This window comes from Microchirus variegatus (assembly GCF_963457635.1).
Source record: "Microchirus variegatus genome assembly, chromosome: 15".
Classification (NCBI taxonomy): domain Eukaryota; kingdom Metazoa; phylum Chordata; class Actinopteri; order Pleuronectiformes; family Soleidae; genus Microchirus; species Microchirus variegatus.
This window is the reverse complement of record NC_139816.1, coordinates 2345430-2368740: the sequence shown is the minus strand read 5'-3', so window position 1 is coordinate 2368740 and position 23311 is coordinate 2345430. Positions and strand designations below refer to the sequence as shown.

Here is a 23311-nt window from a genome sequence, read left to right as displayed (position 1 = left end):
CAACCACGTTTGGCACTTAACGACAAAACGATGATTGAAAAATAAACTCCGCCTCTTCCTCGTCGACCTATTGCACACTAGCATTTTGTCACTAATAATAATAATAGTAATAATAATAATAATAATATCACGCGTAAAGTTTACGTCACTGACACTAACTCTGGGATCTAAGACACTACAGGAGGAGCAGACAGAAGCACCAAAGCTACAACACATCATCATATATGGAGATATCTGTCGATTCTTTTCTCCTTAAATATACTCTTAAATATGTGACTTTGGAGGAAAAAGAAAAAGTTTACCGGTACATTCACCACAAACAATTCATCCGTCAAAGAAGGAGAAAAGAGCGGGAGAAGGCGGTCGCCGACGCTCGTGAGTCTTATAGATCCTGGCCGAGTCGCTCGATCTCCTCGATTAGAAAGTCGATGTCCTCGAACGTAGCAGCGGGGTTTGAGATCACCATGCGGAAAAAGTTGACCTTGTCTCCCTGCGGTTGGTAGCTGACCATGGTCGTGCCGTACTCCATCATCCGGGCTTTAATGACCGGAGCCACCTGAGCAGAGGGAAAACCATTACAGGAGCTGCTTTCACACAAGAAACTGTGATGAAACTGTCCACAGGAGGTCAGTATGACAACTGTCCTGATAATCTGTTCTCAACTATCTCGACATAAAGAAACAAAATAGGCGCTTGTAATGGTGAGGACATGTCGACGGTAATGAAAGCTTTAAAGGACAAAAAAGTGTGTGTGTGTGTGTGTGTGTGTGTGTGTTCTTGTACTTGCGGCATACCGAGGACCAGTGAGGGTTTTTAACCAACAAAGTGAGGACATTTTTACGGAGTGAGGACATTTTGGCTGGTTCTCACTTTTTCATTGAAATAACTTCCTTAGGTTGCTGTAACGTGCTTTGCTCAATTTGTCAAAAAAAAAAATTGGATTTTGGACGACATAGTATAGTATGACCTTTTTTGTCAAATTTTGGACCAAAGATTTTGCCTCAAATTTTTTTTTCAAATTTTGGACAACAGTATAGTATGACGTTTTTGTCAAATTTTGGACTGACATTTTTTTGTCAATTTTTTTTTTCCAAATTTTTGGATGACAGTATAGTATGACATTTTTGTCAAATTTTGGGTCAAATTTTTTTTTTCAAATTTTGGACCAAAGATTTTGCCTCAAATTTTTTTTTCAAATTTTGGACAACAGTATAGTATGACGTTTTTGTCAAATTTTGGACCAACATTTTTTTGTCCATTTTTTTTCTCCAAATTTTTGGATGACAGTATAGTATGACATTTTTTTCAAATTTTGGGTCAAATTTTTTTTTTTAAAATTTGGACCAAAGATTTTGCCTCAAATGTTTTTTTCAAATTTTGGACAACAGTATAGTATGACGTTTTTGTAAAAGTTTGGACCGAAAAAACAAATGGTACTGCAACCAGTAGTTCTCTGTAGATGTCATTCATGAAGTAGATATTTGTAATTGTGTGTGGATATATAAAGGGAAATGCTGGCCTCACTTTGTCATCAACCCAGTCCTCACTATGCAGCAAGTACAAGAATGTGTGTGTGTGTGCGTGCGTGCGTGCGTGTGTGTTTCTTATCTGCACTCACTCACCTTGTGTAAGTGTTTCTTTCTCTCCTCTTTGTCCTCCATGTAGCGGATCCCAGGAGGAAGGTACCAGAAACACACATTAGTGTGCTGAGGCTGTGGAGACACACACACACACACACACACAATAATGATAGGAAAGAATATGGGAGAATAACATAAAAAATGAATGAAGGAAAAATGAAGACAAATTTATCTACAATTCAGTTTAGTTTTTCTTTGCTCATTCTAGTTTTTATTTTTTTGTTTCATCTTTTCACTGCTAGTTTTAGCTTTAGATTTAGTTCAGGTTAACTATAATAACCCTGCCCCAGACTGATGTAAAGGTTTAATGGGAGACACAGCCCTTCACCATTTTTAAAGCAATAGAAGACTTGAATTTCACAATAAATGACTTTTGTTTAGCTTAAGAACGCGTCACAGGGTTAGCGTTTGTGTTTGTGTTGTCTCGGCACGGCACGGGACATTTCAGACTCTGTGCTTTTCATATGCAGATGAGCAATTACAGACCATTATGCTATTCAGGAAACATAATAGCAGCACATTACGCCGACAGCCAGAGGCAAAAAATGGCTTTTCATCCAACACAAAGCAGGAGCCCCGCTGTGGAAAACAGCAACGAGGACCAACGTGAACAAATGTGGACCAACGTGAACCAACGTGAACCAATGTGGACCAACGAGGACCAATGTGGACCAATGAATCGTGAGAGAAAAGTCAAATGTGGACGTACTTTCCCGTCAAAGACCATCTCGTATCCGTCTCTGTCCTTGATCTTGTTGTAAAGGTACTCAGATAATTCCAGACATTTGTCAATCTGAGCCTCGAACCCGACGGTTCCCTGAGGAATAAACGAGAAGAAGAGAGACACGTCTTTATATATTCATTTATGAAATATTCATTTATGAACACGTCCACTTTAACATCAACCTACACTGACACGTGTGTATGAAAGAACGAATGTTAATCACAAAGCAAACTAAATCTGATTAAAAAAGACAATAATATGATTAATGATTCTGATTTATTTGTTGTTATTGTTGTTGTTGTTGTTGTTGTGTTACCTTGGCTCTCCACATGAGCCACAGCTTGAAGATGTCCACGTGGCGTCCGCACTGCAGAGCTTTGTCTCCGGTGTCGTAGGACAGGTCGTAGTGTTTGTCCTGCTGGAACAGGTAACACGCGTGCATCTGGTTGCAGCTCTGCATCAAACCCTGTGTGAGAAACCAGGAAGTTGTCAAAGAGAGGAGAGAAGAGGACGCACGGTGGACTGATGCACTGTGCGAAATACAGGGGGGTCTGGGGGGGGGTCAGACCCCTGATTAACACTCCAGACCCCCTGAAAGCCTCTAATGCAACATTTGAGGGGGGGTCTAAACTAGGGCTGGACGATAAATTGAATTTTATTCATGATTTTGATTTTGGCTTCTCGCGATCATAAAAACATTATAATCGAAGAAAAGCCATTAACGCGCCGCACGGCGTGGTGCGTTTGTAAATTCCTATGCTACAAAAACACCTTGAATGCACCAGTGTCACGTGCAGACGCAGCAAGTGAGTGACGTGTGTGGATCAATAACATGAGGAGCGAGCGATTGAAAACACAACAGAAAGGAAACAAAGGTAGCGAAATATCACTTCTATCATAGTCATAAAGTGTCTATGACCAGGCGTTAAAGCGCGTCAGTCAGCGCCAACACAGTCCTCTATTAAGGACACTCTTTATAATGCCATCCCATAATATCCCACCACGTCCCGCAGACATCAAGAGATGACGGAGGCTTTTAGTTTGTTTTGCATGTTGGAAATGTTTGCAAGTTGTGCAGCAGTGCAAGTAGATTATTTTTTGTTTTTATTGCTATCATTATTTTAATTTACTATAATTTTTTGTTGTTGCTTGTTACTAATGTATTTCTGTCTGTTCTTTTAAATTATATTTAAAGTTGAGTTTTGGTGGTTCAATAAATACTCTGAATATCGTGTCTATTAATCATGATTTCAATATCAGTCAAAAATAATTGTGACTAATATTTTTTGCCATAATGGTTCAGCCCGAGTTTAAACATGTTACAGTGCCATTGAAAAACATGTTCTTTTTTCCCAAGAACAAGCCAACATCTGACAGGGAAAATAGACAATGCCCCCCCCCCCCCGATTATTAATGTGTATTTGTCACACTGGTCTAATGTCCTCACCTCCTCTCTGACCAGCAGGGCAGAACACTGCAGAGGGACAGACATCATCTTGTGTGGGTTCCACGTGACTGAGTTTGCTCTGCAGACGACAAAGATCACCATTATTATATAGATCCATTAGAATCCACACAGGAAACAGCTAACACTTGCCTCTCGACTCCGTCCAGCTTCCACCGGTGTCTCCTGGACATGAGGAGACTTCCTCCCCACGCACCCTGACAGGACACACACACACACACACACACACACACACACACACATTAATAATCCTGATCATTAAAGGCCCCCACATAAAACACTTTATATTAGATTAGCGCCCCATGTAAAACTTGTTTTTGAAAGAAAGTCATTCTGAGCCAGAATAAAAGAAAAGAAAAAAATCAGTTGGAAAAGAGTCAGAATTGTGAGATTAAAGTTGAGATTAGAGACACAATTCGGAGGAAAAAAATCTGAGAAAAGAGTCAGAATTCTCAGATTAAAGTCAGATATTAAAATCACAGTTATGAGATTAAAGTAAGATTTATTCTGATTAAAGTCGGAACTATGGGAAAAAAAAGAGAATCCCGAGATTACAGTCAGAATTATGAGATTAAAGTCAGAATTATGAGATAAAAGTCAGAATTCTAAAATTTTAAAGTCAGAATTCTGAGAAAAAAAGTTAGAGAAAAGAGTCAGAATTGTGAGATTAAAGTTGAGATTAGAGACAGAATTCTGAGGAAAAAAATCTGAGAAAAGAGAATTCTCAGATTAAAGTCAGAATTATGATATTAAAATCACAGTTATGAGTTTAAAGTAAGATTTATTCTGAGATTAAAGTCAGAATTATGAAAAAAGAGAATCCCGAGATTACAGTCAGAATTATAAGATTAAAGTCAGAATTATGAGATTAAAGTCAGAATTCAAAAATTTTAAAGTCAGAATTCTGAGAAAAAAAGTTAGAGAAAAGAGTCAGAATTGTGAGATTAAAGTTGAGATTAGAGACAGAATTCTGAGGAAAAAAATCTGAGAAAAGAGAATTCTCAGATTAAAGTCAGAATTATGATATTAAAATCACAGTTATGAGTTTAAAGTAAGATTTATTCTGAGATTAAAGTCAGAATTATGAAAAAAGAGAATCCCGAGATTACAGTCAGAATTATAAGATTAAAGTCAGAATTATGAGATTAAAGTCAGAATTCAAAAATTTTAAAGTCAGAATTATGAGATTAATCTTAGAATTCATGCTGTTTTTTTAAATATTATTTCAGGTGACCCTAACACTTAACAGCAGCCGTTAAAAATCACGTTGGGTGTGAACGCAGCGTAAGATCATGTCACTAATATTGTTACAGACTGGACCTTTAAAAAAAAAAGTTTCATCCACAGATTAAATCCACAAAAGTCTCCTTTAAGAGGAGGAACGATGGACCAGTCCATCTGTGTCTCTGAACAGATGGACTGGTCCACCTGTCAGGAGAGAAAAACACACCTTCATTAAGACAGAGAGAGAGAAGCCATTATGGCAAAGTCAGGATGATTTACAGCCTCTGCTTCACTTCCTCTAATCGACGGTGTTACGTTGGAAATGGAGAGCTCCAAATGTGGGTCAAACCAAAGTGTTTAGAGGCGAGACGGACGTAATAGATGTGTCACTGCTGGAGCTCTGTGTGTGTGTGTCCTTGTACTTGCGGCATACTGAGGACCATTGAGGGTTTTTAACCAACAGAGTGAGGACATTTTGGTCGGTCCTCACTTTGTTTTTCATTGAAATCACTTCCTTAGGTTGCTATAACATGCTATACTCAAGATTTTTTCAAATTTTGGACGACATAGTATAGTATGATGGTTTTGTCAAATTTTGGACCAAAAATGTGTGGTAAATTTTTAAAAAAAAAATTTGGTCGACATAGTATAGTATAACGTTTTTGTCAAATTTCGGACCAAAAATTTGTGGTAAAAATTTTTTTAAAACTTTTGGTCGACAGTCAAGTATGACGTTTTTGCCAAATTTTGGACCAACAATTTGTGGTAAAAAAAATAAATTTTAATTTTGCTCGACAGTATAGTATGACGTTTTTGTCAAATTTTGGACCAAAAATTTGTGGTAAAAAATTTTCTTTAAATTTTGGTCAACATAGTATAGTATGACGTTTTTGTCAAATTTTGGACCAAAAATGTTGGATTTGTTGGATTTTTTTTGTTGGATTTTTTCAAATGTTGGTCGACATAGTATAGTATGACGTTTTTGTCAAATTTTGGACCAAAAATTTGTAGTAAATTAAAAAAAAAAATTTTTTGGTCGACATAGTATAGTATGACGTTGTCAAATTTTGGACCAAAAATTTGTGGTAAATTTTTTTTTTTTAATTTTGGTCGACATAGTATAGTATGACGTTTTTGTCAAATTTTGGACCAAAAATGTTGGATACATTTTTTTTTTCAAATTTTGGACGACATAGTTTAGTATGACGTTTTTGTCAAATTTTGGACCAAAATAATAATTAAAAAAAAAATAAATAAAAAAAAGTTTTCCAGACCTTTTTGCTCTGGGGCTCCACCTGCAGTCATTTTATGGTACTGCAACCAGTAGTTCTTTGTAGATGTCATTCATGAAGTAGATATTTGTAATTGTGTTGATTTATAAAGTGGAAATGCTGGTCCTCACTTTGTCAGCACTTTTACCCGGTCCTCAGTATGCAGCAAGTACAAGAATGTGTGTGTGTGTGTGTGTGTGTGTGTGTGTGAGATCCACTCACGTCCACGTGCATCCACACGTTGTATTTCTTGCAGATGTCAGAGATGGCGATGAGCGGATCAAACGCTCCGTACACGGTCGTTCCTGCGGTCGCGCTCACGAAGAAGGGAACGAAACCCTGCGCGATCACAGAGGAGCAAACAAAGCACTCGCATCAGCGGCTGCGTGAGCTGATATAGAGCCGTGGTTCAGCAATGTTATCTTAATTTTTATAATTAAAAATACATTACAAAATATTCTAAAAATTAAAAGCCAAAAAGAAGAAAAAAAAAAAGTGCCTCGGTGATGCGTTTAAGGGTCGACATTTACATGCATTTATTTATTTTACAATAACAATAACCTATCAAACATTAATGAGCTGTAAACACGATTTAGATTTAGTTATTAAATCTTTAAAAAGTAAGATTTTAGACATTTAAACCTTCTGTTTGGCCTCCAGTATTCTCCTCTCCAGGTCAGCAGGGATCATCTTACCACTGTGGAAACACACCGGTGACTTTTTTTTTTAAATATCATCAATTATTATCAGCTCAACTGTTTTATCATCTTTGACCTTTGAGTGTTTACCTCTCGTCTGCTTTGATGCAGATCACGCTCTCAGTCCCAATACCAAGAGCTGCTGCTCCTTTCTTGATCGAAAAATGGCTCTGAAAAAGAAATAAACAAATAATCAATTATTTTTCATATATAATAGTTATAATAATAAGAAGAAGAAGGTCTACTGGTCCTGACAAGGTCAAAATTCATCATTTGATCGATCAGAACAAATCAATGAGACGATAATGAGCAGTTACATGTTCAGACGTGAATGCGGCCAGTCTGGGGACCGACGACATTCCTTTCTCCTTGACTTCAGGGAACATCTTGAAGCGAGCCAGCAGCATGGCGTACATGTTGGAAATGGCTCCACCTAGAGGGCAGACAGGGTTCAGCGGTCACTCGACATGGTCACAGGCCTGTGGGACGAACAACAAACCCCCGGTGGGCTTTGCAGGTATTGCAGGTGTTCCTCAGACTCTGGCCAGAGGTCTGAAATATATGTGCTTTCATTTTCTTCTTCCTTATTTAGAGATCAAGGTGATAAATAGACGTGTTTTCGTATTTTCTGCATCACATCCAGTGTTTAATAAAGCAATAACAACTTCTTCTTTTTTTTTTTAACCAAAGAAGAAGAACTACGATGAGAAGCTTTGAACTTCTCTGCTGAAGAATCACCGAGACTGTGATGAAGAGTTTCAGACTGCAGAGGGCAGCACTGCACCCTTTTAGTCTGCAGCCTGCTGGAATTTATTATTATAATTTATTATTATTATTATTATTAGAAGAAGAAGACCTCTGTGTTTGTGAGTGTGAAAATAATAATAAAAAAAGAGGCCGTATCAAAGTCCAGATAGCGATATTGATCGTTTGTTATATATATATGTATATATATATATACATATTATTATTATTATTGTTTTTTTTTTTATTAACACGTACCCTTAATCACAATCCTTCTCCTCCTCCTCGTCGTCATGTGACAAACACAAACGGCTGCAGGCTGAAAATTGTTTTATGCTAATTGGTTTTTAAATATCATCAAAATGCAAATTGCCTCACAGGGAGGTTCCATTCCAGTGAAACGGAGGGGTGGTGAGAGTCTCACACTCAAACATGCCTGTATATATATATACATATATATGTAGAGTTATTTATTTGATTCATCCTTTATTTCACCCAGGGAGCTCCCGTAGAGATACAACATCTGCTGGTCAAAATGCGCCGCACAAATATTTACAAATAATCACGGAAACGAGACTGTAGAATAAAGTCAAACACACACACACACACATATATATATGTATATATATGTGTGTGTGTGTGTGTGTGTGTGTGTACCAGGAGAGAAGATGCCGTCTCCTCGTCCGTCCGTCCAGCCGATGATGTCCCTCATCTTCTTCAGAGTGACGTACTCCAGCAGCACAAACACAGGAGCCACTTCATATGTGAACCTGCGTCACACACACACACACACACACACTCATTAGTGAGCTCACTCTGTTCATTCTGTGAAGCTTTGTTTTTTTTTCTTATTGATAAAAAAGGGTTGTAGAAATTGTCCAAATCTTTCAACGTGAACATAATAATAATCATCTGTAAATGACCTTGGGGGAGCCTAACTGCAATACCTCACAGGCCACTAGGGGGCCACGGCCCACATTTTTTTGTAATATTTTGTTTTGAATTAGCATCGAACATATAGAACAATCTCAATTCAAAGGTTAAATTTGCTTCAAACTGTGACTATGATTTAAATTATTATTAGGTCTTAAGGTTGATTATACTTGTCTAACTCATATATAACCTTTGATTATTTTTGAATATTCTTGTTTGTTTTTGTGATTTTCTGCTTGTATAAAGACAAAGGAAATCATTTAAATATCAAATATGCGACAAAGAAAATGTTTGCCTTTGTCATTATAACACTTTTTAAACGTAGGCTTTTTGGGACATTTTTGATTTGCAACTTATTTATTAAACAATATTCTTGTTTTGTTTTTGTGTATTTTCATCAATTTTCTTTTGTTTAAAAAAAAAAAACTTTTCACACACTTTTTTTAAAAAACCTTACATTTTAATTATTAAACAATTTTGTTAAAGTTTATTCATGTTATTTTTGTTATCATTAGTGTAGTGTGTACATTAAAACGTCACGTTCATATCTCAGTGTGTCAACGTTTGGTTGCCAAAGCGATTATCAGTGAAATTAGCTGCAGATTAGACTGAATTTAATTTCAGGGCTAATTTTCTCCCCTTAAATCTCAGTGGGGATCAGAGGTGTGTGTGTGTGTGTGTGTGGGGAGGGGGGGGGGGGAGGGGGGGCGCTAAAAGGCAGAGGGACGGGGGTAAAGAGGAGGCGTAAAGAGGTCGATCTGTCTTTCATTTCACCCCCTTTTCATTTGTAATGATTGAGTGGAAAAAAGGGTCTGCACCGGCTGATAGTGGCTCCACACACACACACACACACACACACACGCGCAGACTCTTTCCCATGGTGCGTCTGTGTGTGTGTGTTCTTGTACTGAGGACCAGTGAGGGTTTTTAACCAACAAAGTCAGGTCATTTTTACGGAGTGGGGACATTTTGGCCGGTCCTCACTTAGTTTTCATTGAAATCACTTCCTTAGGTTGTAAACATGCTATACTCAATTTGTCAAAAAAAAAAAAAAAAGAAGATTTTGGTCAACATAGTATGGTATGACGTTTTGTCAAATTTTGGACCAAAAATTTTGGGTCAAATTTTTTTTTTCAAATTTTGGACCAAAGATTCTGGGTCAATTTTTTTTTCAAATTTTGGACCAAAAATTTTGGGTCAAATTTTTTTTTTCAAATTTTGGACCAAAAATTTTGGGTCAATTTTTTTTTCTTCAAATTTTGGACCAAAAAAGAAAAAAAAAATGGTACTGCAACCAGTAATTCTTTGTAGATGTCCTTCATGAAGTGAAAATGCTGGTCCTCACAGCAACCCAGTCCTCAGTATGCAGCAAGTACAAGAATGTGTGTGTGTGTGTGTGTGTGGTCTGCACCGGCTGATAGTGGCTCCACACACACACAGACTCTTCCCCATGTTGTGTGTGTGTATGTGTGTGTGTGTGTCACACACTTACATGTTGGTGTTGGCCGTGGACGTGAGCCAATCAGCTGCCAGTCCCACCATGTCCAACCCTGTGGACAACTGATTAAAGTACCTGGGATGAGCTGATGATGATGATGATGATGAAGAGTAAAAGAAAACAGGGTTAGTTTAATCTGCCGTAACCATATTTAGAAAAATATGCTTTTTTTAAAAAATGTCAAATTAATCTTAAAATCAACAATTTATGTTTGCATTCATTTGATATTTTATTGACTTTATTATGTTCTATGTTCTATTGTTTTACTAATTCTTGCTTAAATGTGTGCGTTTGTGTTGTTTTTGTTTCTGTGTGAACCTGAACAAAGTAATATAGTATAAAACATGCATTTGTAAAAGATATTTTTTTTAAAAACCTATAAAAAGGTTTAGGTTTACAGCTTTTCTACAGAGGGAAATGCTGCACGTGTTCATGATCTATGATAACATTTATTTACATTTCTCCATAAAATAGACGATTTCAAGCTGATGGAAAAAGCTTAAATTAAAGCCACTAAAATGACTGCTGCACAAACACAATTATAATCAAATATATGTCTTATAATTATTATTATTACTATTATTATGTTGATGACTTGGGATTTTATTTCAAAATAATTATTTAAAAAATGAGTCTATAATCATGTGTCATGAGTGGCTTTTGCTGCAGCTGCAGTCGCGCGCGCACACGCGCACACGCAGAATAATGGAGGTTATTATGAGCCTGTTATCTCTCATGAACCAGATTTACTGCATCACTGCTTTTTGTTGGTCCTGGACTGAGAGGAGGAGGAGAATCAGGATTGATTTATTTAAAAAAAAAAATCATTTAACACTTACAGACATTTCCTTGGAATCTTTATTTTAAATGAAAAGTATTATTATTATTATTGTTATTATTGGCTCCTTTGTTTGAGAATTCTGAAATAAACATGTCACAGAAGGCCTGTTTTTTTTTTTTTTAATTAATATTATAATTATAATTCTTTCACGCGCCTCAGATTCTCGACATTTCCCGCTGACCTGTCTTGATGGCGTACTTGAGCGTGGCTCTGCAGCTGACGAGGATCTCGTCCAGGCTCTCCGGCTGCTCCTGCAGCTCCCAGTTGTTCTTCTGCAGCAGCTCGTTGGGATAATGGAAGTCGATCACCTTCGTGTCGCGGTCGAAAGACTCCACGATGTAGGACAGCAGAATGTCCACCACCTCCTGCAGGAAGGTCAGTGTCTTCGTGTCCCCGTCGGTGGCGGGCAACAAGTCTGGAAACATGGGTCGAAATAAAGGCCTTTGAGCTGAGATGGTGCTGAAGGTCACCGGAAAAAACACAGGACAAATAGGACCAATTTGACCAATTTTATACGTAATTCATATTTAAACCTGGTTGTTTTGTTTCTATGTTTTCGTACAAAAGCCAAGTTTAATGAATGAACATAACATAATAAATAAAGGACATGGAGAAAACGCCCAGTGTTTTATTTGATTTAAAGGGATATGATGTGATGTTTTGTTTTTTTTTGGCAGTGAATAAATTCGACGTGACTGTGTGTGTGTGTGTGTGTGTGTGTGTGTGTGTGTGTGTGTACCTGTTGAATAGAGGTCAGAGAAGACCGGAGCGGCTTTGGTGCAGTTGCAGGATTTGTTGCAGCCGCAGTCGCCTGCAGCAGCATCAGCAGCAGCATCAGCAGCAGCAGCAGCAGCAGTGTTAGTCTTCTGCTGCTGCTGATGCTGCTGCTGCTGCTTATCGGTGGTCGCCTGCTCTCCGGGTTTCACCTCCACATCCCCGACATTCAGCAGCGCTTTTCCCCCCACAGGAAAAATACCCCCATAAAACAGTCAGATAAATAAATAATAACAGGTTAAAAAAAAACTGATTCTCTCCCTCCTCCTCCTCCTCCTCCTCCTCCTCCTCCTCCTCCTCTAACATACCATATAATTTCGATCCAATTCCTCCTGATAATTTCTGGGCCGCCGCTTGGCACCAAGCCCTCGCTGAAAGAACAAAAACAGGAAGGAGGAAACGAAATTAAGGCGGAAAACGTGTGCGTAAAATTTCACCAAATCCGCAGAGCCATGCATGTGCGTAAAAGCCGAGAGGCCTTTAAATGAAAAAGCGCGTGGCACAGGATTGAGACAATGAATGCACTGGAATCTTTAGAGGAGAGGATGATGGTGAAGATGATGATGATGATGGAAAAAAATAAATAAAATCAAATAAAGTCACTCACGCGTGCTGGGGCTCTGACTCCCGGTGTTGGCCCCCGCGTTCTCTGCGCCCAGAGACCAAAAACCCTGCGATGCCATGGCTGTGGGTGGTTAGGAGCTGCAGGACACACAGACACCGACAGAGTCCATCCACATCTGAGCAGACCTTTGTGACTCAGTCCCGCTGAGCATCCGACACACGCGCGCCACGCGCTCCGGGGCTAAAAGCCGCTAAAAATAAAGCGGCTGTTGTGCGCAAAGATGGACACGAGCAGGAGAGGAAAACGTCCACATTAAAAAAATAAAAATAGATTTATTATATTCTTTTATTGGACGGTTTTTTTGCAGGCGTCCACAGGTGCACGAAGCTTCTCCACACAAATCCGCAAACACTTGACTCCAGCGGCTCCTTCAGCGCATCCAGGAAAAAAACAACACACGAAAAATAAATAAAAAACACAAACTAAAAAGAAAGACGCACAGTCACAGTTTATGTTGCGCTAAATTGTGCTACACTTCAAAATAAAAAAGGCGCAGAAAGCAGGAGGAGGAGGAGGAGCAGGAAACCGCAGCAGCTGCCGCTAAAGACGCAGCGCGTGAAAACACGCGGCTGATTTTCATCCAAACCCTGATTTCACGTCACGAAAGAAATCCCATCGCGATTCACTTCAGGTCACGATGATGATGATGATGATGACGCCGAGCCAGGCTGCACGAGCTGTGGCGCGTGGACGTCGTGACTCTCCAAATATCTACATCCACGCGACATTTGGACCCCTGCGCGCGGCACACGCACACACCCACACACACACTCAGACACTCAGACAGACAGTGGATGAAGCCATATCACGCATCTGCCTGCGCGCGACAACCGCAGACCTATTTAGAGGAAACGGCTGCTCCAATAATTGCTCGCCTCCGGTGGAGGAGACGCGGCTCTGATGCGCAAAGTGCGCAGGGCTCTGGATCCCTCTCCATCTCCTCCTCTCCATCTCCTCCTCTCCATCTCCTCCTCTCCATCTCCTCCTCTCCTTTGTTGAGGCTCGTCTCTCCAAAATCGTCTTGACACACAGAGCCGGTTCAAGCCTTTTTGGGGCCCCAAAGTGAACACACAAGCTGAACTGACTCACCGTATTTGTCTTTAAAACCTTGACAGAATGTGAGGAAAATAACTTATTTACAGGATTTTGACACAATCATCATCATTATTATTATTATTATTATTATTTCCCAGGCTTTAATTGTGTTGTAACTGTATTTTTTTGTGTGTGTTTGTGACTTTGTCAGAGAGGTGATTATCACAGGATGTTTTAATACACCAGGTGTGTGTGAGACTGTATTTTAACAAACTCCGTTTATTTGTCTGATAAACTGAGGCTGACACAGAACACACACACGTGTGATATAAATTCATGTTTTTCTAAAGGAGATAAAGATGAATTGACACAAAATGGCTGCCTGTGAACGTGCGCAGGTTTCACTGCCTGTGGCCGCGGCTCCCCTTTAAAAATGTCAGCTCTGATGGTGCAAACATGACTCAGCTGTTTGTGTGGATCATCTCCTCTAAATGACCTTACAGAAATATTTTGGATACTCATGGTGTTTTATTTCCTTTGAAACGGACAAACGTACACATTTCTTCCACTGTGACAGTGAGAGAAGCTGGTTTTTTGTCTCCAACAATTCATGAATTTAAAATGCACATTTAAATCATTTATATAGACATTATGAAACAATAAAAAACAACTATCACAAGTGACAGAAATGAAAGTGTCGACTCTTTGCTATTTACATTGCAGTTCAGACGTGGCCCCGCAGAGTTCAGTATCGTCTGATGAGCTTCTGTCTCTGCGACGTCTTCCTCAGCAGGTGTCTGAAGTCGTACGGGTTGTCCTCGGCGCGACTCTCCGCGGACGACATCCCGGGGACGGAGCGCCTGCGGGACAAACGTCACAGGAGACAGGAAATGAAAAGCTTTGCGTTTGTGAGAAGGTTTTTTTTCCATCATCTCGGCTCGTTTATCACTCCTCGTCCTCCGGGTTTCCTGGTCCCCCAGCCTTGAGCGAAGAAACTCTTTGTCTCTACAGAGGCCCCGGGGGTGGTGTACCTGTTGTCTTTGGCAGGTTTGGGAAGTTCTGGTTCGGTGACGGCTCGGTCTCTGGTCTGTCGTCTACCTGCAGCGGACGCTCTCGCGTCGGCTCCTCGTCCGCGGCTGCTTGACGAGCGCCGCCGCTCGGAGACGCCGCTCCCGTGAGACGTCTCCTCTGAGGACGCGAGGGCCTCGGACCTGCTGGGACACAGGTTCTCGTAGTAGTGGTCGTCCACGTCCAGCAGCTTCCCTGGACTGAAGGACAGACAGAGGACAGACAGAGGACAGACGTGATTCACAGCTACAGTACGGGCCGACATCCCCCATCTACAGAGACTGTCCTCCTCGAAAAAAACCACCACATAGGTTCGTTTGTACAAGCAGCCTGTCACGACCGCCGGTTACGTTTTAAAAATCAAGCGACCTCTTGCGGTCGAGTAAATATCGACCCTTCCGGTGTCTCACGGGACTCGTCATAAACTTTGACCCTTCGTTACCAATCAAATATTTGCAATAAGACAGACTGAACGGGGGAGGAGTTGCATCCTTTCGTGATTGAACATCGTAGCATCGGTAAGTCCGACAATTGGGTCCTTGCAGTGTGTTCACAAGCTGCAACGTTTAGCTAATAAACGTTTATGACTCATCGATCTGATGGATCGACTCATGTGGGGCACCGTCTCGGTAGGAAGCCACTTTATGTCTGAACAAACTTTAAACCACATTTTCACTCCACAACAAAACAAAAAGTAGATCCAAATACGATCCCCAGAAGTTCTGTTTTCAAACGTTGCGGAATCAGTTCTGACTTTGACTAACGCACCTCCTTCAGACGGTGAAACAGAGCGAGTGTGCTAACATAACCCTAACCCGGAAGAAAGCTTGAAGAACTACAATTTGCACAGGATTGCAACATGGAGACGTGTGGTGCGCTGCAAGTTCTGTAGTTTTTGATTGTCAAAATACCCAGGCATAATAAAAATTCAGTATAAGCCCATTTTTTTTGAAGGTGTAAACTGGGTTAGGGTATTAATTCTAGATACCGCGCTAGATGGCGCAACACCATTAAAACGAGCTAGCTAACGCTGTTTTTCGGTTAATATTAGCAGTTATAATATTATCCACTGTATTCATTCTAGATACTGTACTAGATGGCGAAACAACATTAAAATGCGCTGCCAACATGTTCTATGGTTCTCAAATGTTAATTAAACACCTTTACTGCACTTACTTCTTCTTCCTCTTCGGATTTACTTGTCTGACTGTACATATGATGGTTTTTCACTATTAAAAACACGTCTTAACGTCTTTAAGGAGTTAAATAATTGGGATTTTGAACCTAGGAAGCAACTTTTTAAAGACTTTTTTAAGACAATAATGAACACAATTTAAGACCCATTTCAAATCCATACTGGCAAAAAAAAAGTACAAAAGACATGAAGGAAAATTGGAGCCAAAAATTGTTTAAATTCTTCTCAGCTGTGGACTTACGTTAAGTTTTCTCCGCTGCTATGCTAAGCTGTAACACACCGCGGCGCGCGCACAGCACGCTAGCAAGTGGTGCTGGATAAATTCTCCCCGGGCAGCACAGGTGACCTACTTTAGTTCCGTGTTGTAGTTATGCTAACGCATCCTCAAAGCGAGACTGAAGTTTATGCACGTTTTAAATAAAAGTAACGTTAACAGATTTTTAAGACCTTTCAAAATTGTATGTCAGACCTTTTATGAGATTTTAGCAAAATTTAAGACATTTTAAGGCCTTAAATTCAAATAATTGGATTTAAGACTTTTTAAAGACCCCGCTGTTGATGTAATTATGCACTGCAATGTACATACGCACAGGTGTTGCGTGGACTCCAGGAAGAATAGCTGTGACTATGGCCCCAGCTAATGGAGACCCCAATAAATCAAATCAAATAAAAAGCTGCTCTCTTATTGGCACTAAAACGTCTGTGGTTCACCATCACTCTTCCCTCTAACGTTTACTATCGTCACCTCTTCAGTTCTATCCAGTTTTCAGCCACGTCCTCCTCTGGCTGTCAGTCTCTCTCCTGCTGACCTTCTCATCCTTAATGATGCATGTAAACTGCTCCTGTCCATCGCTGGCCTTATTTATCTGCTAACAAATTATCACCCTTGATGTTCAGCGCTCTGTAGGACGCTGTGTCTGAGTGTGTGTGTATATATATATATATATATATATGTATGAGGATACTGTATATGTGACAGCTGTGATAAAGCACCTTACATCTATCTTCAGTCCCACACCTGGGGGGGTATCCTCACCTTGTGGCCCATATATGACACATACACTTTCTAAGTCACTATAAATCACACGACTCCTCACAGACGCTCACTGAAGCACTGCCGCGCAAAAAACCACATCAAATTTCATGTATCTGAGGCCGATTGATTTCAACCAGGACGCGTGCGACGCCGCAGACCATTGGGTCCAGGACCTGGACCCCGTTCTGGTGTCGGTGCGGGGCCGCAGTCATTACTCTGTGGACGGCACAGTCGGCCTCTTAAAACAGCAGCGACGGGTGATTAACATCAGGCGTAAAAAAAGGAGAACCTGACACTTACTCGTCTTTCCTGGGCTTGCGTTTATCATCCTGGACGGATCTCTGAGTGCAGAAGAGAGCGAGAGAGAGAGAGACGAGAGGACAAATTACTGTCAGATACACCACTGATCCGTGTTCACAAAAAACCTTCCCTCTCTCCCCCCCCCGTCACCTTCAAGGTGAACCTGCAGCCTCACGTGTCTGGATCTGCTGTTTTAGTCCATTTGAACCCATACGTACAATCTAAACCTTCATTAACCACGAAAAACATGAATATTGCGTATGCATACGTGGGTAAATTATCACTTTTCATCACTTTTAAATAGAAAGAACATAAAGACATGAAATTATAACTCTGAGACAAGTGGTGACAGGATCAACTCTTGTACCCACCCGCCCCTGCACTGCTGCTGTTAACACACAAACGCTCCCTCAGTCCGGTCATCAACAACATCAACAGCAAAATTATGATGCAATTCAGCTTAAAAACCTTGAATATATTTGTATTATTCTTATCAGGACACATATTCTAACTTTTCCAAGAACAGTTTTCATCCTTTTCTCCAGAAAGTTAAATCTTATCTATTGATCCCAGGATCGAACAGAAAAAAACACAGCGACTGATGTTCTGAATGAAAACAGCACAGCAGAGAAATGGCTGTGGAAAATAATACTTCATAAACACAGCAAAGAAACTGTCTCAGACGTATTTTATAACGTGGGATCAAAGCGATGGGGAGGATGACACGAGAAAGAATGACCAATCAATACAGCTTTATGACCACCAAGAGGTGGGAAATCAGCACAGATTCACTCACATGAATCAGGTTGTAATAAGTGGAGTCCTCTGGTGTGTTCAGGGTCTTTGGCTGCTGGCTCCTGCGGGGCGACCTCGACAGTCTCTTGTCGGCTGAAAAGCAACAAAGACGAAAGGATGAAAACATCACGTAAAACTGTTCTACGTTAATTGTTCCAACATGAAAGAGGCTGGGAGGGAGGCGAGACCTGCGAGACACCCCCTGAATGTGAAAATCAATCGCTCTGTCAGGTAAACGTGGGTTCTTACAATTCTATATTATATTTCTTATGTTTAGACGTTCAGTCCAACTTCAGCCACACTTTCAACAGAACATAACCTTCGCCCTTCCTCACGCAACCCTTCCATTTGTCCGGGCTTAGGACCAGCAGGTCCTAACCGCCAGAGCCGTTGCTTGCTATATGCGGACTATGCGGCTGCATAGGGCCCCGCAGTCACCAGGGGGCCCCCAAGCTGCAAGTTCAGACTCATATTTTATTATGTTTTTGAGAATTAAAAGTACCTGTCTCTATTTGTAGGGTTCATTTGGTAATCAGGTAAAAATCCCATTATATGTATTTATAAGTATGTTTAGTTATTTATTTTTTACTGTTTTGAATCGTGGGTTAAAACTGTTTTATGTTATGCCACCTTGTTATGCCACCTTGTTATGCTACCTTGTTATGCCACCTTGTTATGCCACCTTGTTATGCTACCTTGTTATGCTACCTTGTTATGCCACCTTGTTATGCCACCTTGTTATGCTACCTTGTTATGCCACCTTGTTATGCCACCTTGTTATGCTACCTTGTTATGCTACCTTGTTATACTACCTTGTTATGCCACCTTGTTATGCCACCTTGTTATGCTACCTTGTTATGCCACCTTGTTATGCTACCTTGTTATGCCACCTTGTTATGCTACCTTGTTATACTACCTTGTTATGCCACCTTGTTATACTACCTTGTTATGCCACCTTGTTATACTACCTTGTTATGCCACCTTGTTATGCCACCTTGTTATGCCACCTTGTTATGCTACCTTGTTATGCCACCTTGTTATGCTACCTTGTTATGCCACCTTGTTATGCAACCTTGTTATGCCACCTTGTTATGCTACCTTGTTATGCCACCTTGTTATACTACCTTGTTATGCTACCTTGTTATGCTACCTTGTTATACTACCTTGTTATGCTACCTTGTTATGCCACCTTGTTATGCCACCTTGTTAGGCCACCTTGTTATACTATCTTGTTATGCCACCTTGTTATGCTACCTTGTTATGCCACCTTGTTATGCCACCTTGTTATGCTACCTTGTTATGCCACCTTGTTATGCCACCTTGTTATGATACCTTGTTATGCCACCTTGTTATGCCAACTTGTTATGCCACCTTGTTATGCTACCTTAAAGTTTATATTAAACATTTTTCAAGAACATACTGTATCTGTTGCATTTGTGAATGTACAAACTGCTGCATCATCACATAATATATGAAACAATTAAGGAATCTCTACCTCGAGTTTGAAAAAATAGGGGCCCCCAAATAGTATCTCACATAGGGCCCCCAAACAGCTAGAAACGGCCCTGCTAACCGCCCGTGTGGCTGGTGCTCAGTTAACAATGAGTGATGTTAGGAAGGAAGGATCTTTGGGGCCAATTCCAATTCCAATCTTAACCCTCGAGCTCAAACCTTAATCTTAACTGGCCTCAAAACCAAGTGTTGAGGGTTATTTTGTCACTTAGAAATGGGACACCCCTTAAATGCAGATACGTCTTCAGACTGTAGGGGGCAGAATAACGCCAAAGCTGCGTCCAGTCTGTCAACTCCAAAAAAGAAGAAGAAGAAGAAGAACACATTTACATCAGGATTATTTATTCTGATCCGTTTGTCAGTCAAGTTATTAGGTTGTCAGTTAGTTATAAGATGATACTCATACAAATATTCAGCTGACAGTTACCACACACCACGACTTATTGAAAAGTAAACCACACCGGGTGTTCGATACACACTGGACCTTTGAGTTCAGAGTTCATGTTGAAGGAGCCACTCTGTTGTGGTCATTTGCGCAGATGAGTTGCTTTGAGGGTCTGTGGAATCGATGCACACTGTGTGCACTGTACGGACAACTAAAGTTCAAACTGACACCGAGCTGCTCTTTGACCTTGACGTGGATATCGACTTGTCCTCCACACGGACCCCAGTTTAACCCCAGGGCTTTTGGTCGGTTTGAATTTTCCAACAGAGACGACAGAGGGACACGACCTTTGACCTAAACAAAGTGTCCCATTACTTTGTGACGATCCATGTTCACTTCCAATCATCATATTGAACGTAAAGGGTGTGGGAGTTATATGTGTGTTTGTGTGTGTGTGTGTGTGTGTTTGTACCTCTGACCTTTTCTGGCATAAACAGTGACCTTGTTCCTGGTCCTAATGAGGCAGAACCTAAAGGCCACATTATACTTCTCCGACTGCGTAATGCGTTATCCGACTGCGTAACCACGGAAACCACTCCAGCCTTCATACTTCTGCGTCGTGGACGGATACGCGCTGCAATTTCCCGCCCGATCGATATGTTGTTGTTGAAACAGTGGCCGTTTCTCACTTTTCTGTGACACGGAATGCAGTTTTAAGATAATTTGAGGCGAGAAATTGGCCATTTAGAGTCTAAACATGTGCTGTGTGTGTTAAGATATGACGTATTTATAGTTTGGCAGCGACGTCGTCGGCGGCGATCGGCTCCGCCTCTGTGGACGCTCGGTGCTCACTGTGAGCCGGCACAGAGCAGCGTTAGCTCGGCCTGTCCTGAGGACCAATCGCAGCTCTTGCCGTCTCCGTTGTCCCTTGACGGAGTGACGGACACTTAAAAAATATTTCGTGCAGTCGAAGACGACGCAGAGAACTTTACGCAGGAGTATAAAAGATTTGAATTGTGATTTAGTTATGGTTAAGGTTCGGGATAACACTTTGTTAAGTGTCCTGAGAAGAATAGCTCCACAAACCTTTGTGTGACACATGACATCTACCACACTGTAATTATTATCATGAGCTAATACTGTAGCCATATTCCTTCATCAGTGTTGATGCAATTATAAAACACATCACAGTGACCTTTGCCCGTTGCTCATAATTAATCATTGTTCACGCGAGGGTGAAACGATCCATCACGTCCTGAAGCTTCCAGGTAAAGCAGGTGAAAAGTTTGAGATTTTATTGAACAACTCAAAGGTCACTGTGTATGACTCAAAATGAGTGACGCTCACACTCTTATTAATTCCTGCCATAATTGTTGGTGAGCGCTCGCACACAAAGCGCGATTAACATTTGACGACCTTTCCCCGTGAAGAACGCGGCGTCTGCGTCGCACACGAGTCCCATTGAGGTTTATTATGTCAGTGAAATTCACGAGGACAGCTGTTCTCAGACTATCGTGGACTGAGGAATGATCTGTAGGTCTGTGCTGAGAAGCATCGTTTTTGTGTTGAGTTGCATTAGCCCTGGGAAATAACACAGATAATACATTCTGCTTTTACCTCAGGCCTCAGTGTGCTGTGCTAGAGAAAAAAAAAAAAAGTCTCTAAAAGGGCAAACAAGACAACCGTAATCTACTGGAACCTGTGTGTGTTTGCATGTGTCATTTTATTTCTCTTTAAAATAAAATCAGTTAAATGTTAGTAGATTGGACAAATGAAGGCTGTTTCCCTCTGTGTCTAGTCTGTACGCTAAGATGGTTTATGCTAGGCTAAGCTAAGCGACACACATGTTGGCTCTAGTCTCACATTTACTAAACAAATGTGAGACCTGTATGAATGTATTGGTGTATATTTATTCATACAGTCTCAAGGCTGTTTCAAATCTCGGATTCACGCACTCTAAGCTAAGCTAGACTAAGCTAGGCACAACTAAGCTTCGCGTAGACGCCCATATGTTGGCTCTCATTACACACAATTTCTAAACAAATATTCAACATACAAATAATGTGGTGCAAATCTAACATTCATACATATATCAAGGCTGCTTTAAACCTCTGTTTTCTTGTCTCTAAACAAAGCTAAACTAGGCTAGGCTAAACTGAGCTAAGCTTAGATATACAAATAGATCCAAAGTGATTTTTATTTTAAAGGTCACACGGAGTGGTCCTGTTGCACATATATGTTAGTTATGGAGGTCTACTTACATACATTAACTTGTTTTTATGCTCAAAAACCTCCTAGTTGCTGTAAACGAGCCGATAAAAATCCTCTTTTCTGACGCTGTTTCCCAGCCGCGATATTTCAGACTGAACACTCGCACCCAGAAGACAGAGTGTGTTGTGATTGGCCAGTACCCGGAAGTGACATATTCAGCACACCAGCTCTCAGAAGCACAGCGCCCCCCTCTGGAACGGTGGATGCACTGCTCCTCATTATCAAAACATTGTTTTAACAGTGTTCAAAAATAGCTTCTTCACGACTCCCCGCCGCAGTCCCTTTGACGACCTTTGACCCGGAGTCAGACCCAGAGTCAGAAGACACTGTCGCTCGTGAAACACCTCCACAACGGACGTTATTCTTCTTCTTCTGCGGTTCAATGTACGCAACCGGATGTGCCCGGACTAGTGCCCGGAGCAGGAGGATCTGCTGTTCAGGAGAACCGCTGTTTACGTAACCGGACCGGGTTTTTTTCAGAGATCTCGCTGAGCCTGAGATTACAATAAAACACAGTGTTCTCAGCAGTGGCTGAACTGTTTGTTTAGAACCTTCAGGGCTTCGTAAACAAGGTAATGACGCAGATACACACTAAAAAAACAGCCTTAATAGGAACTTCCGGTCTAGGTCCACTTTAAAGCAATTATACACCAGACTATTTATGATTGTACAGGTTTTATGTAATATTAACATATTTATGGAGAATATTCCATTTACCTCACTAATTATTATACACTAAACCTTTTTCTTTTTTTTTCTGTTAATATCTCTTCATAATGCCCCAATAATAGAACATTAAAGGAAATTTGCCTCATTGGCTGCTGTTTAACAAATAAATATTGTGTTTTTAGGCATCTGTAGACATTGTTTATATTAGAAAGTCAAAGTTAAAATGGGATTTAAATAATAATTAAAACAAAATAGTACATGCAAACCCATTGTAGATTAATTAATCACAATGCTGTCCAAGATAAAGCAGCCACTGATGTTATTATATTGAATTATTATTATTACCTCCAGATATCTGTACCGGTGACAACTGTGACATTTTACCTGCCATCTCCAACTTTTAATTTGCATCCTTCCCCTTGATCACGACCCACTAAAGCAATTATATCAGCGCCGCAGATCAAATGTTACATTTGGCGACATTTAGCTGTCGCTGGAGGAGAGCTTCCGGTTTTGGCACTTGACTTTCCCAGGTTTCCTAATCTAATCAGGTCTCCCCTCCCTCGATATTATCACCGTCCATTGTGAGAAGACGGTAATAAAATCTT

General features: G+C 40.6%; 2 protein-coding genes across 2 annotated transcripts in view; both read right to left on the bottom strand.

The window, feature by feature from the left end:
• Positions 1-382: 382 nt before the first annotated feature.
• gad2 (glutamate decarboxylase 2) lies at positions 383-12495 on the bottom strand (the record flags this gene model as incomplete). Its single annotated transcript, XM_083901461.1, has 17 exons — positions 383-556; positions 1623-1712; positions 2350-2457; positions 2681-2830; positions 3812-3890; positions 3962-4026; positions 6547-6663; positions 6967-7021; positions 7113-7192; positions 7340-7455; positions 8424-8536; positions 10192-10282; positions 11220-11453; positions 11778-11868; positions 11911-11990; positions 12121-12183; positions 12420-12495. The coding sequence occupies 17 exons, from the start codon at positions 12493-12495 to the stop codon at positions 383-385; spliced, it is 1782 nt and encodes a 593-aa protein (XP_083757587.1).
• A 1722-nt stretch (positions 12496-14217) lies between these two features.
• The window catches only part of myo3a (myosin IIIA), a gene marked incomplete at both ends in the record, with an annotated part of 33206 nt that continues 24112 nt past the window's right edge, over positions 14218-23311 (bottom strand). The window contains 4 exons of the mRNA XM_083901460.1: positions 14218-14332; positions 14504-14740; positions 17072-17112; positions 17868-17959. Coding sequence (XP_083757586.1) covers positions 14218-14332; positions 14504-14740; positions 17072-17112; positions 17868-17959 — 485 coding nt within the window. The remainder of the gene's footprint in view (positions 14333-14503; positions 14741-17071; positions 17113-17867; positions 17960-23311) is intronic.